At 44.9% G+C, this 15,696-nt stretch overlaps 1 protein-coding gene across 1 annotated transcript in view; it reads left to right on the top strand.

Moving 5' to 3' along the window:
* LOC142601055 (protein ELYS-like) overlaps positions 1-15,696 on the top strand; it is a 55,630-nt gene that overhangs the window by 18,088 nt on the left and 21,846 nt on the right. Inside the window, 10 exon segments of the mRNA XM_075748839.1 lie at positions 8,002-8,152; positions 10,360-10,492; positions 10,579-10,760; positions 11,227-11,288; positions 11,763-11,891; positions 12,492-12,496; positions 14,479-14,561; positions 14,645-14,722; positions 14,789-14,803; positions 14,892-15,032. Coding sequence (XP_075604954.1) covers positions 8,002-8,152; positions 10,360-10,492; positions 10,579-10,760; positions 11,227-11,288; positions 11,763-11,891; positions 12,492-12,496; positions 14,479-14,561; positions 14,645-14,722; positions 14,789-14,803; positions 14,892-15,032 — 979 coding nt within the window.

The following is a 15,696-nucleotide window of genomic DNA, read 5'->3' as shown; positions in this document are numbered from 1 at the left end:
CTAATGCATGAAAGCATGGTCATTGAGCACATCTTAATCTTTGTCCTACTTAATGCTTGCAGATGGACAGAGTATACAGTCTCTACTTTCGTATCAGAGTCTGACCAGTGCATTGCATTTGAAAAGCGTCTTCATATTTGTCCTGGTTGCAGCTGAGATAGAGTTAATTTTCTTTCTAGTAGGCAGTATAGTGCTGTGTTTTGGATTTAGTATGAAAATAATGTTGATAACACACTGATGTTTTTAGTTATTGCTAGGTAGTTGTAGCGTCTACACCAAGTCAAGGACTTCCCAGCTTCCTGTGCCCTGCCAGGTGCACAAGAAGCTGGGAGAGCACAGCCAGGACAGCTGGCCCAGACTGGCCAAAGGGATATTCCCTACCACAGAACGTCATGCTCCGGATATAACTGGGGAAGCTAGCCTGGAGGTGGGATTGCTGCTTGGAAACAGACTGGGCATTGGACTGTTTTGGGTTTTTTCCTTTCACATGTGGTGAGCAGTTGCATTTGTGTATCATTTGTATTATTGTTATTGTTGTTGCTATTATTATTCTCTTCCTTTGTTATCCTATTAAACTGTCTTAATCTCAACCCACGAGTTTTGTTCCATTTTCCTCCCAGTCCCCCTTCTGGGGGGCGGTGAGCGAGCAGCCATGTGGTGCTCAGTTACTAGCTGGGGCTAAACCATGACAGTCCTTTTTGGCACCCAATGCAGGGCGCAAAGGGTTGAGATAACGACAGATCTGACCAGACTGTGTTAAAACAAAGTTGTTATAAGCATTTATTATGTTAGTTTAATTGTGATTGGTCACAGTGTTTATTTGTTCACAGAGTTGTGTTATGTAACACCTTCCTTACTGTTTATCAGTGTTTGTGGTGTTTGTCACCTCTGGGCATTGGGTTAAGGTTATAGGTCTGCTGTTTGGTGTACTACTGGCTTATGGTATGATAAAATCATTGATAGTTGGACCAGTTTTGTATTTGTGTTCAGCAGCAACCGAATCTGTATTCAGTGGTGGCAGAGTGACAGTGATGGCTTCATCTCCGTACTTTGGGAGACATCTGTCAGACGCTATTAATAATTACACTTTTTACTTTTTCTCCTCAGAGAGACAATATATGGGGGAGACATTTTCCTTCACCTTCCCCTTCTTCTCCAGGCTAGTTACAGCAGCTCTTGAGAATGCTGAATATCCTTGGGATGTTCAAACCAGCATGTTTCTGTTGTTAAGTTTCCTGATTGTGGTTCAGGTCTTGTTTAGGGTTAAAAAACTAAGAATACCACCTGGAAATCAAACTCTGGCAACAGGTACCACAGCTGAACCAGAGAACCAACCCATACCGGTATCAATTGCCCCTATACATAAGGAGGAATGGACACGATATTCTCATCCTTTAGTAAAGGATGGTGAAACAGGGCCATCACAAGGACAGGAGGAACAGACAGAATCAAAGGTAATCACCCGATCCCTATCCCTCAGTAAGCTGTGAGATATGCAGAAAGATTTCAGCTGTCAATTAGACAAGCAGCTTGTCACCTGGCTGCTCTGATGGTGGGATAGCAGGGCCAGTAGCCTGGAATTAGAGGCTAGGGAAGCCAAGCAGCTGGGATCCCTGACCAGGGAAGGGGTCATTGACAAGGTGATTGGAAAAGAGACACAAGCCCTCAGCCTTTGGAGGCACCTCTTGTCAAGTGCGAGGGAAAGGTATCCCTTCAAAGAAGATGTTATATGTCACCCAGGCAAGTGGACCACCATGGAGAGAAGTATCTAGTACCTGAGGGAATCAGCCATACGGGAGGTGGTTTATTATGACCTCGACAATATGCAGTTACCCACAGGTCCAGTGTACCCAACCCATGTGGCAGAGGTTTGTACAGAGCGCACCACCAGCATATGTCAAGTCATTGACAGTACCGGCCTAGAAAGACGAAGAGGCACCAATGGCGAATGAAGTGGTTGGCCAACTCCGGCAATATAAAGAAAATCTCCGTTATTCCCTACAGACCTGTGTCTCAGCTGTGGAAAGACTGTCCTAAAAATCCAAAAACCTGTTTGAGAAACTGTCCTGGGAGGTCCAGCAACTCAAAGAGAATATGTCCAATTCCCTGCTTGTATGGACCAGTATCTCAGCTGTTAGGATTAAGCATTCCTTTGCTCAAGAGAGGATATAGAGGGTACACACTACGAGGCACCCTGTGGCTTTACCTGTGTGACCACAGAGAGGACATGAGGAAGTGGGATGGAAATCCTACCTCCACCCTAGAGGCACGGGTACATGAATTGCAAGGAAAAATAATTACAAGTGGGAGTTCTTCAGGAGAAGTGCTGCTCCAGTGGGCAGTTCCCCAGACAGAGTAGGAGGGCTGATTATCTGATCTTATAGAAGGAGGTTCTGATTTGTATTTACCCTTGTAAGGGTAAATAAGTAACAAGGATGAGATTTGAACCAACTTGCGCCACACCAACTCATTCGTTGGTAACGAATGCGATGACCAGGATTAGAGAGGTCCTGTCTCTAGCCAAGTGGAGGAAAGGGAGAACTAGGATTACTTAACTGTGTGGATTTCATGGCCTGGCATGTCAGACCCTCAGGAGCATAAAGCTGTAGTAGACACCGGTGCAGAGTGTACCCTGATGCCATCAGGCCACGAAGGGGCAGAATCCATCTGTATTTCTGGAGTGACGGGGATCCCAACACCTGACTGTACTGGAAACTGAAGTGAGTCTAACTGGGAATGACTGGGAAAAGCACCCCATTGTGACTGGCTCAGAGGCTCTGTGCATCCTTGGCATAGACTACCTCAGGAGAGGGTATTTCAAAGACCCCAAAGGGTACCGGTGGGCTTTTGGAGTAACTGCCTTCGAGATGGAGGAAATTAAACAGCTGTGTACTCTGCCTGGTCTCTGAGGGGCCTTGTGTTGTGGGGTTGCTCAGGATTGAAAAACATCAGGTGCTGATCACTACCACAACAGTGCACTGATGGCAATACCGCACCACTTGAGACTCCCTAATTCCCATTTCAAGCTGATTCATCAATTGAAGGGTCATGGAGTGATCAGCAGAACCTGCTCACCTTTTAACAGTCCCCTATGGCCAGTGTGGAAGTCCAGTGGAGAGTGGAGGCTGACAGTAGACTATTGTGTCCTGAATGAAGTCATGCTGCTGCTGAGTGCTGCCGTGCTGGAAATGCTAGAGCTTCATTGTGAACTGGAGTCAAAGGCAACCGAGTGGTATGCCATAATTGATATTGCTAATGTGTTTTGCTCAATCCCTTTGGCAGCAGAGTGCGGGCCAGTTTGCTTTCACTTGAAGGGGCGTCCAGTACACCTGGAATTGACTGCCCCATGGGTGGAAACACAGCCCCACCGTTTGCCATGGACTGATCCAGACTGCACGGGATGGAACAAGGTGAGGCTCCAGAACACCTGCAATACATTGGTGATATCATCATATAGGACACCACAGCAGAAGAACTTTTTGAGAAAGGGAAGAAAATAATCCAAATCCTTCTGAAAGCCAGTTTTGCCATAAAACACAGGTCAAGATCCAGTTTTTAGGAATAAAATGGCAAGATGGGCGTTGTCAGATCCCAATGGATGTGATCAACAAAATAGCAGCTATGTCTCCACTGACTAGCAAAAAGGAAGCACAAGCTTTCTTAGGCGTTGTAGTTTTCTGGAGAATGCATATTCCGAATTGCAGTCTTAATTGTAAGCCCAATCTGTCAAGTGACCTAGAAGAATGATTTAGAACAAGGCCCTGAGCAATGACAAGCCTTTGAACAAATTAAACAGGAAATAGTTCATGCAGTAACCCTTGGTCTAATCCAGGCAGGACTGGATGTAAAAAATGAGCTTTATACCACAGCCGGAGAGTGTCCCTACCTGGAGTCTCTGGCAGGAAGCACCAGGGGAAACTTGAGGTCAGCCCCTGGGGTTTTGGAGTTGGGGGTACAGAGGATCTGAGGCCCGCTACACTCCAACTGAAAAAGAGATATTGGCAGCCTATGAAGGGGTTCGAGCCACTTTGGAAGCGATTGGTACTGAAGCATGGCTCCTCCTGGCACCCTGACTGCCTGTGCTGGGCTCAGTGTTCAAAGGGAGGGTCCGCTCTACACATCGTGCAACTGACACTATGTGGAGTAAATGGGTGGCACTGATCACACAGCAGGCTCAAATAGGAAACCTCAGTTGTGCAGGAATTCTGGAAGTGATCACAGACTGACCAGAAGGCAAAAATTTCAGAATGTTGCCAGAGGAGGAAGTGACACGTGAAGAGGCCCCATGGTATAATAAACTACCAGAAAATGAGAAGCCATATGCCCTGTTCACTGATGGGTCCTGTTGTATTGTAGGAAAACATCAAAGGTGGAAGGCAGCTGTTGTGGAGTCCTACATGACAAATTGCAGAAGCTGCTGACGGAAAAAGTGAATTGAGCCAGTTTGCAGAGGTGAATGCCATCCAGCTGGCTTTAGACACTGCTGAAAGAGAGAAGTGGCCGGTGTTCTACCTCTGTAGTGACTCACGGCTGGTGACAAATGCTCTGTGGGAGTGGTTACAGCAGTGGAAGCAGAAAAACTGCTAGCACAGAGGCAAACCCATCTGGGCTGCCGAATTATGGCAAGACATTGCTGCCCAGCTAGAGAAGCTGGTTGTAAAAGTACATCATGTAGATGCCCACGTACCCAAGAGTCGGGCCACTAGGGAACGTCAGAACAACCAGCAGGTGGATCAGGCTGTTAAGATTGAAGTGGCTCAGTTAGATCTGGGCTGGCAACGTAAGGGTGAATTATTTATGTCTTGCTGGGCCCATGAGGCCTTGGGCCATCAAGGAAGGGATACAACGTATAGATGGGCTCATGATCGAGGGGTAGACCTAACTATGGACACTATTGCACAGGTCATCCATGAATGTGAAACATGCACTGCGATCAAACAAGCCAAGCAGATAAAGCCTCTGGTGTGGAGGACGATGGCTGAAATAGAAATATGGGGAGGCCTGGCAGATTGGTTATATCACATTCCCACAAACCTGCCAAGGCAAGCGCTATGTACTTAAAATGGTGGAAGCACCTGCCAGATGGCTGGAAACATATCCCGTGCCCCATGCCACTGCCCGGAACACTATCCTGGGCCTTGAAAAGCAAGTCCTATGTCGATGTGGCACCCTGGAAAGAATTGAGTCAGACAACGGGACTCATTTCTGGAACAACCTCATAGACACCAGGGCCAAGGAGCATGGCATTTTTAGTGGGTGTATCACATCCCCTACCATGCACCAGCCTCTGGGAAAATGATACAATGGACTGTTACAGACTACACTGAGAGCTATGGGTGGTGGGACCTTCAAAGACTGGTATACACATTTAACAAAGGCTTCCTGGTTAGTCGACTCTAGGGTATCTACCAGTCAAGCTGGCCCTGCCCAATCAAACCTTCCATGTACTGTAGAAGGGAAAAAAGTCCCCGTAGTGCATAAAGAATATGTTGGGGAAGACAGTCTGGGTTACTCCTGCCTTGGGCAAAGGCAAACCTATCCATGGGATTGCTTTTGCTGAAGGGCCTGGGTGTACTTGGTGGGTAATACGGAAGGATGGGGAAGTTCTATGTGTACCTCAAGGGGATCTGATTTTGGGTGAGAATAGTCAATGATTTAAATTGTATGATGTTAATTGCTACGTAACAGCGCATGTCATCACTACTATGATTGCTATATGCCATAACAACAGTATTACAGTAAGAATCACCCAAAGTAATGAAGTGAATTCTGATGAAACCAGAGCTGGCTTCAGTAACTGGCACCCAGCAACTTTGAGATCGACTTTTCAACCCACAGACGGTGAGCGTGGACCGCACCAGATGCATCCAGAGCTCATAGCTGATGTAGCATGCAACTGCCCAACAGCACACGCCCTCCTGCCCTGACAGACTGTTATGACAGTTGGAGCCCCAAAGTCATGGACTAAATTAACTCAATGGACATTTTAGAGGGATAGCGCATAGACTAAGAGAATGATATCTATGTGTATATATCAAAAGACAGGAAAAGCGATGGTGATTAATTGGAACGTATTGGGAAGTATAGGACCTCGGCATGATGTAGGTGGTATGGAATAAGAGGTTGATACTGTCCCAGTTTCAGCTGAGATAGATTTTATTTTAGTAGCCAGTATAGTGCTGTGTTTTGAATTCAGTATGAAAATAATGTTGATAACACACTGATGGTTTTAGTTGTTGCCAGGTAGTTGTAGTGTCTGCACCAAGTCAAGGACTTCCCAGCTTCCCACGCCCTGCCAGGTGCACAAGAAGCTGGGAGAGCACAGCCAGGACAGCTGGCCCAGGCTGGCCAAAGGGGTATTCCCTAACATCATGCTCTGGATATAACTGGGGAAGCTAGCCAGGAGGTGGGATCACTGCTCGGAAACAGACTGGGCATCAGATTGGGTTTTTTAGTGGGTTTGTTTTTTTTTTTTTCCCCCTTTCACATGTGGTGAGCAATTGCATTTGTGCATGATTTGTATTGTTGTTGTTGTTGTTGCTATTGTTATTATTCTCTTTCTTTGTTATCCTATTAAGCTGTCTTTATCTCAACCTACTAATAGTTTGTTGGGTTGGGTTTTTTTTTTTTCCCTATTCTCCTCCCAATCCCCTTGCGGGGGGGTGGAGGGGTGAGCGAGTGACTGTGTGGTACTTAGTTATGGGCTGGGGTTAAACCATGATAATATTTTACTGGTCTATAAAGCCATTACTTAACATCTTCCATACAGTGCAGTTCCTTAACTTAGAGTTGCTTACCCCAGTGTGGAAAACTTAAAATACACAGCTTTATTTAAGAATCATTTTTCTTCTTAGTAATAAAAGACTTTTTCTTAATTATTACTTTTTTTTCTAGACAGATTTGATGTTTATTTGTAGTATTTCCTAAAACCATTAAGAGAAAGCTTGTCTCTTCTCAGGTTAGGTGAATTAGATGTATCCTGTGAGATCATATGAGAATGTGTTGTTTCATGCCAGCTCATTTTAGAGGTCTGAAAATTTAGGAAACTTGGGTAGAACGTGGTAGGATCAGGTTTTGGGTTGTATTTTGTTTGCTGGTGGTTTTTTGTTGGGTTTTGTCTGTGTGTATGTTTGGTTGGGTTGTTTTGTTGTTGGTTTTGTTGTTGTTTTTTTTTTTTTAATTCTAGAACTGCTATTTGTCCACAGTACACACAACTCATGTTCTGTGGTGGACAGTTGAACAAATGCTGTTTTTGGAAAATGGTGGTATTAGAGGTTCAACACAATCCTGCCAGGGTTTCTGTATATCTCAAAGTAGTTTGCTTACTCTGTAGTAATTTGTGATCCTAAACGCGTTGTCCATGTGCATCCCCTGTCCTATTTTCCCCTATGCTGTGGGCTGTGCTTGGTGAAGGAACCGAGGGATATTTCACCCGTTAGTCTCTGACAAGATTAGAGGAGGAGCTGGTAAGAGCTTCATGGTTGAAATAAGATTGTGAATCAGTAGGAAGTTCTCATAGTTACTAGAGGGATGCATGTTCACTCTAGTGGTGTGCCTAATACCCCTCAACAGAGCTTTAGCTGCTGTAATACAACGACTTTTCTAACTTCATCAGTTCTGTAATCAAGACGTGGAGCAGAGAGCTTTGCGTGCATATGTGTTGCACTATTCAGACATCTCTCTGTAGATGTATATTTAGGCTTGTAAAGAAACCTTGATGTTGCAAGCAATTCTGCAAAATATATTTAGATCTGAATAATGTTAGGAAATACTAAATTCTGAAAATGAGCAAAGCCTTTACAGCCAAACTTACCCATTACAATCTGACAGTTCTCTTGCACATCAGAAAGCAGTTTCTATTGCCATCAGAAATATGCTCATGGGAAATATACAGTGTAATATGCGTATTTTTTTAGATATATACATTCTTTTATATTTAGGCATAATGTCTGTTTTTATCTCAAAATGACCTTTTCTCTCGTCTTTTATTTTTTTCCCCAGGGTTTGGAATACTGTGACGAAAGGTACAGTTTAGACCTCACGAGTGGAGTCTTTCCCATGAGAGGGCAGACCAGCAATACTAAATTACTGAGCTGTCAGACTGTAGAAAAATTTCGCAACCATGTTGACAGAGAGGAAAGCGTTAATGAAGGTTTGTTCTGACGTCCGTGTTTGGTTGTTCTCAAAGAAATGGGCTTGGAATCTTAAGCAGTGAGTGCTGTTCTGTACCCACAGCCTGAAAGTCTTAAATGCCTGTATAGAGTAGCTTGTTGGGCTTATTTAAAAAGAAAAATTGGGTGCTTAAGATACGTGGGGGGACTTTAAGGGAAAAAATAGCTTTTATTTTATGCTTGCTGACATGCTATAGCAATGAATGGTGGGGTCATCTGTATAACGCTTGTCAGTCATTTTATTCCTCCAACTGTCGTCTTTGAATGATAAGGTCGTTCTCTCCATTGCCTAGGAGTGCTACGTGGTTGTTTTTTTTCCTGTTCGAACCTATGTCTGCCTCTGCATCCAGCTGGTGGCCGGTCACCAGTGGTGCTCCCCAGGGCGCGGTACTGGGGGCAGTTCTGTTTAATATCTTTATCAAAGGTCTGGACGAGGGGATTGAGCACAGTGTCAGTAGGTTTGCAGATGACACCAGGTGGGGCAGAAGGGTTGATCTGGTCGAGGGTCGGAAGGCTCTATGGAGGGATCTGGACAGGCTGGACTGATGGGCTGAGACCAATTGTGTGAGAGTCAGGAAGGCTCGGTGCCAGGTCCTGCACTTGGGGTCACAGCAACCCCATGCAACGCTACAGGCTTGGGGAAGAGTGGCTGGAAAAGCTGCTCGGTGGAAAAGGACCTGGGGGTGGTGGTCAACAGCTGGCTGAATATGAGCCGGCAGTGTGCCAGGGGGCCAAGAAGGCCAAGAGCATCCTGGTTTGTATCAGGAGTAGCGTGGCCAGCAGGACTAGGGAAGTGATTTGGCACTGGTGAGGCTGCCCTTCAAATACTGTGTTCAGTTTTGGGCCCCTTGCTGCAAGAAGGACATTGAGGTGCTGGAGTCTGTCCAGAGAAGGGCAATGAAGCTGGCGAAGGGTCTGGACAAACAGATCTCATGTGGAGGGGCTGAGGGAACTGGAGTTGTTGTTGGTCTCTTCTCCCGAGTAACAAGTGATAGGATGAGAGAAAACAGCCTCAAGTTGTGCCAGGGAAGGTTCAGATTGGATATGAACTGAAAGGGTTGTCAATCATTGGAACAGGCTGCCCAGGGAAGTGGTTGAGTCACCATCCCTGGAGGTATTTAAAAGACGTGTAGACATGGTGCTTAGGGACATGGTTCTGTGGTGGACTTGGCAGTGTTAGGTTTGCAATTGGTCTTTTCCAACCTAAATGATTCTATGATCTGCCTGTCCATTGTTTCCTCTCTAAATCTAATAGGTTTCCTACACCTACGAGTTCTTAAAGCAATAGCTTGTCTCTATACAGAGTTGAAACACTCATGGTGTCTTTCGTTATCTTGCACTAGTTACATAGACATCTCTGGGTTTACAGATTGAGTTATGCTCTGACCATATGTTTGAGCGATAAGTTTCTTAGCCTTTTGGATTGACTGCAGCATTCACCATCCCTCTCTTCTTACTGCCCTTAACTGACGTCTGATGCTACAAAGAGGACACTTGCATGATCTCTCTGGGCTATTTCTCTTACCTTTGACTTAGTCCTGAAGCGGCAGCTTCCATCTCTTTTGTGATGCCATCCTCTATCAACAGTGTGTCAAAATCCAATAAAAACCCCTTTGGATTGGGAGCACTGGAGTGTAACTTTGTGAATGTTTTATGTTAAAATCTGGTTTCCAATTTCCTGCTCTCTGTGTGCGATTATTTCTTTAATGTGATCATTGCGTTCTTTCCTTCTGACTATGCTGGAAAGGAGCTATTCTTAAAACTTGTCGTTGAGTCAGATCTGGAAATTAATAATACCAGCTGAGTGATACATGTGTATACGATAAATGTTTGTGTGCTTTCTGAAAGTAGCAGTGTGTGTGTGTTCCTAGCATATTTTTGTTGCTAAACTCTTCATCTAGCTAAATGTCTTGATCAACTCTTACTGTACGGAAAGGTCGCTTAGCTAATAATTGTGTATTTGATTTGGCTTGGAACTGACACAATGTGAACAAGAAAAAGGGGCAGTCTGACTCAGGTCTATCACAGAGAGTTTGCTATTCCATATTTTTTTTAAATTGTGCTTAGTAAGTGGTGTGTTTGCTGAGTGATATAGCAGCATTGAGCCAAAATAGAAAGGTGTGTTTTAAAAATATTGGATATATCCTATTTTCTACCAATAAGAAACAATGTCATGTCTTTTTTACAGTAATATCGCCTGACACCAGTGTATCTATCTTCAGTTGGCAAGTGAATACCTACGGTCAGGGAAAACCATCTACTTATTTGTGTGTATTTGACATTAATCGCTGGTATCACGCTCAAATGCCAGATTCGCTAAGGTAGTTTTTTGTTAAGTTGTTGTCAGTATGCCTAAAACAATTCCTTTGAATGTCGGCGTTTAGCTTATGGACTGGTTTTCTTTAAGGCCGGAAGAATTTCTTCATGATTGCCCCTATTTTGCAATGTGGTCACTGGATACTGTGATAAACATGACTTCTCCAAACGTCATTTTGGATATTCTGGTACATGAGCGGAGTCTAAGTCGGGGAGCTCCTCCATCTTATCCACCACCTGAGCAGTTTTTCCATCCAAGCACCTATAACTTTGGTAAGTATTACACCGCTTTTAATAGCGATAAGCTTAAACTGAGGACAGATGCCATTTATTGGTTCTCCTGTTCATTGTCACTCCAAAACCAAACCAAACCACCCAACCCCCCCCAAACCCAACTCTGGTTAGGTTGTACTAAGAAGGTATTGAATATTGTGAAACATAACTGAGAGTCTGCTGAGTGTTGGGTTTTGGTGCTTTTGTAATGTAGCTTGTGAAGTGGTGATGGTTGTGAAATGAAATGACTTTGAACTGAAGCTCAAAGCACAGCAACTGGATAGCACTAGAGATAAAATTTCTACAGGCAGTGATTGTTTTTTTAAAAAAAAGTGTGTAAGTGATCTGAAGAAGAAACTGGGTACTCAGTTCCCTCTTTCCGGGTACTGCTATTTAAAAAATGTAAGCTGGTCAGAACATAAGTGTGAGAGTATGGAAGGTTGTCACACGTTCGTTGTTCCTGCAGATGGTACGTGCTTGCTGAACTCCGGAGTTGTTCATATGACTTGCACCGGCTTCCAGAAGGAGGTGATCTTTTACTGTATCTTCTTTATTGAGAGTGTGGAGAGATGTAGCTTTTCTAAGTTTTCTATTGCACCGCTTTCCGCGTCAGAGACCCTTTTATGCTCACCTTGCCCATCCGCAGGCACAATTGCAATCGTGTCCTGCCAGTTTTATGCAAATGGTAATGTTTTTGTTTGACTCTCAGGACTGTAAAACTACCATTGTCTCCTCGTGAAGCACGAGGAGGGATTGAATGTCCAGAAAGGAATGCACCGTTGCTCTAGGAGCAAGAACAGAAGTGCTGTGGAAGTCGGGGAGGGAGAGCTGTTACTTCTTTATTACCCATCAGTTGAACTGCCTGCATAGTCCTGAGTTAGGGTTTTGATCCGTGATAAACTTGGAGGAGGGTTGACAGACTGGAGGAAATGAAAAATTATGTAAGTGTTTGAGAGGAAATGAAATGCTGCCTTAATCTGTAGTTCTTGATTGATGTTTCAGACCCTGAAGTTTTTAAAGAAATCCGGTCCTTCGATAAGTGAAGCCATTCACGATAGCTACAGGAGGTGTCTTGTAGCTGGCTTGCTGTCTCCACGACTAGCTGATGTCCAGCCATCTAGTTTGAGTCAGGTGAGTGCATAGCAGGGAATCCCGGGGGGAAATGCATCCATCTTGTCTGACAGGGCTGTTGAAGCTACAAGACATGATGATCTGATTGTCCTAATATTTGCAAGTTGCATTGAAAGGCAGGTGTTGACTTTAGTTAGCAGAAGTAATAGTCGTCTTAGATCCAAACTACTGAGTTTGACTGGGAACAGCCCAAATAGATCATAGAATCATAGAATCACAGAATGGTTTGGTTTGGAAGGGACCTTAAAGATCATCTAGTTCCAACCCCCCTGCCGCGGGCAGAGACACCCTCCACTAGACCACGTTGCCCAAAGCCCCATCCAACCTGGTCTTAAACACTTCCACAACCTTTCTGGGCAACCTGTTCCAGTGCCTCACCACTCTAACAGTAAAGAATTTCTTTCTAACATCTAATCGAAATTGACCCTCCTTCAGCTTAAACCCATTACACCTTGTGCTGTCACTACACTCCCTGATAAACAGTCCCTCACCATCTTTCCTGTAGGCCCCTTCAGGTACTGGTAAGCCGCAATTAGATCTCCCCGGAGCCACCTTTTCTCCAGGCTGAACCACCCCGACTCTCTCAGCCTGTCCTCATAGGAGAGGTGCTTCATCCCTCCAGTCAGCTTTGTGGCCCTCCTCTGGACTCTCTCCAGCAGGTCCATGTCTTTCTTGTGCTGGTGCCCCCAGAGCTGGATGCAGTACTCCAGGTGGGGTCTTAAAAGAGTGGAGTAGAGGGGCAGGATCACCTCCCTCGACCTACTGGTCAGGCCTCCTTTGATGCAGCCCAGGACGTGCTTGGCTTTCTGGGCTGCAAGCGCACACTGCCGGCTCATGTTGAGCTTCTCATCAATCAATACCCCCAAGTCCTTCTCCTCGGGGCTGCTTTCAATCCATTCGTCGCCCAGCCTGTAGTTGTGCTTGGGATTGCGCCGACCCACGTGCAGGACCTTGCACTTGGCGTTGTTGAACTTCCTGTGGTTCGCATGGGCCCACCTCTCCAGCCTGTCAAGGTCCCTCTGGATGGCATCCCTTCCCTCCAGCATGTCGACCCCACCACGCAGCTTGGTGTCATCAGCAAACTTGCTGAGGGTGCACTCGATCCCGCTGTCCATGTTGCCGACAAAGATGTTGAACCGTGCCAGTCCCAGTATTGACCCCTGAGGAACACCACTCCTCACTGTTCTCCACTTGGACATTGAGCTGTTGACCACAACTCTTTGAGTGCGGCCATCCAGCCAATTCCTTATCCACCGATCTGTCGTTAGAGACCCATCTGTTAATTCTGTGCCACAGATACGCCCAAGGAAGTGTGCAATCAATGCTGGTTGTGTGCAACGTGAAGCATCTTTCCCTCAGAACAACCTGCATCCCCATCAGTTTCTCAAAGTGTTAGGTTTGGTGCGGTAACTGACGATGGGGGCATCGGACTTTGGATGTGAGCTGTTGCAAGTATCAGCTTGCTGCACTGTATGTGATCATTTGCCACGGGGTCAAAGCCCCCTTCAGGTGCCTCCACTTGCTCCGGCATGGGGTCCTCCACGGGCTGCAGGTAGAATCTCTACACCCCCTATCCTCCCTCCATGGACTGCAGGGCGGCAGGCTGCTTCACCATGGTCTTCACCACGGGCTGCAGGGGAATCTCTGCTCCAGCGCCTGGAGCACCTCCTGCCCCTCCTTCTGCACTGACCTTGGTGTCTGCAGAGTTTCTTACATCTCACTCCTCTCTCCAGCTGCAAAAGCTCTCTCTAACTTGATTTTTTTCCCTTTTTAAATATGTTATCACAGAGGCACTGATTGGCTTGGCCTTGGCCAGTGGCAGGTCCGTCTTGGAGCTGGGTGGCATTGACTGTATCAGACACAGGGGAAGCTTCTAGCAACTTCTTGCAGATGCCACTCCTGCAGCCCCCCCACTACCAAAACCTTGCCATGCAAACCCAATACAGACTGCCCTATGGTTGCTGCAACACCTTAATCACCTTTATCTCATGACACCCACTACCTTCTATCTGCTGTATCCCACCATAGTGACTTCACTCCCCTCTGTCATAGCTTTTCTATTTGCAGTGCACCAACCCTTCTCTCTTATCTGAAGAGGTTCATGAGAGATGGAGCCTTTATGATGAAGAGCCCATCTTGAGCCAGGAAGGATCTAAGCTAACTGATCAGCTAGCTAGTCATCCTACAGAGCAGCAATTAGTAGCAAAGGGAAAACAGCCTTCCCACTGCCCTCATCTTCCTGTCTACTGGATTCTTCACCAGACTTGTGGAAGTGTGTTATGGCAAATAACACTTCTGCACAGTGTGGTGGCTAAAATAAATTTCTTGGCAAGTTCACCTAGCCTGTAGACTGTTTATTTTGCAAGCCTGATGTAGATCCTTACATTCAAATTAGATGTTCTGATGTCAGCTCAGGTTTGGAAATAACTTGGGAAATCAAGAAATCTTTTAATAACCTTTGCTGAATTGTGATTATATAATTTAGAGACTTGTTATACACTTAGAAACCAACTTTTACTGTTGGTGGTTCAGATGTTGAAAGTATGTAAGATTCTCATTCTGTTTTGCCTGTGGTGTTTAGGAGGAGCAACTTGGAAGCAGTATTGTCAGCTGCTGTCCAGACAGGTTCTTTAGAACTTCTGACTGGATGGATTAAACATTGGGCATCTGGGTAATACTTCTATGTTGGTTTTATGTTATATATTTTTTTTTAGTAGGTGTTGATTCACTTCTTTTCTGTTTTCTTTTTTTTAAAGGGCAGCCAAGTTCTGCTGCTAATTTACGGTTTGTTCTTGAGTGGACGTGGAACAAAGTGATCTATACAAAGATGAGTTTGACCAAATTGTGAGTACTAGCATAGTCATTCTGCAACCATAAAGTCATTCCTTCTAATTGAGCTTATTCAGTAATCTGCCAGTATATTCACGTGGTTCTTTAAGGGCACTTTGAAACTCTGGAATTGCTCTGAGGCTAATGATTTACTGTTTGTTTCTTGAACAGGTGTTCCGCTCTTTGATGGCTCTTGCAACTTCATTGACCCACAGACTTTACAGTCTCTTCAGCACTGCCAGTTGCTTTTGAGCAACCTTAGCAGAGTCTTAAACTGTTTTCTAACAGAAGCACAAGAGCTTACTGAAAAAGGTTTGTAATGGTATTGCTAAATATTTGGTATGTTTTATTAAGATTTGGAATGATGCTTGGGATGTAATTGTGGAAACATGAGCTTTTGTTAGTTTTGATGATTGGAAGATGGTCAGATTTAGCTGGGAGAAGGGGCTTAAATGGGAGAAGTTTGTGACTGCCACTTAATATGCATTGAGTTCAGGGAAATAGTTTGTTGTGAGTTCATGCAAGTGGGCAGCAGAGGAGGCGACATTCAGCAAGAAGCTACATAGGCAACGGGGTTGGAATGACAGCAACTGAATGTGGTAATGCTGAAAATGATTCTGTGTAGTTCTTAGCTAGCAATTTATAATTGCATGCGAATATTGGACTGCAAATTGCTCAAAAAGATCAAGGAAGCATAAAGGAGTAACTTGTAAAGTATGTTACTGGAGGTCTATAGCTTTTTCTATTCCCAACTGTTCTTGGCATATTGAGGAAAACAAAAAGACTATGCCTTTGCTAGTATGCCTTTACCTGGCCTTTGCTATAGCAAAATCTCTGCTATGTGAAAAACAAATGTCTTATGAGTGTATTTAACCTTTAGTGAATCTGGTTCTTTGTAGGGCTGCTTTTTGTTTTGGTGGTGATTGTGTGTCTTTTCTTCAAGAAAGAGAGTGATACGCAGTGAAGAATGCATAGA

This window comes from Balearica regulorum, chromosome 3 (genome assembly GCF_011004875.1).
Source record: "Balearica regulorum gibbericeps isolate bBalReg1 chromosome 3, bBalReg1.pri, whole genome shotgun sequence".
Lineage (NCBI taxonomy): Eukaryota > Metazoa > Chordata > Aves > Gruiformes > Gruidae > Balearica > Balearica regulorum.
The sequence above is the reverse complement of the archived record's forward strand: the minus strand, read 5'-3'. Positions and strand labels throughout refer to the sequence as shown.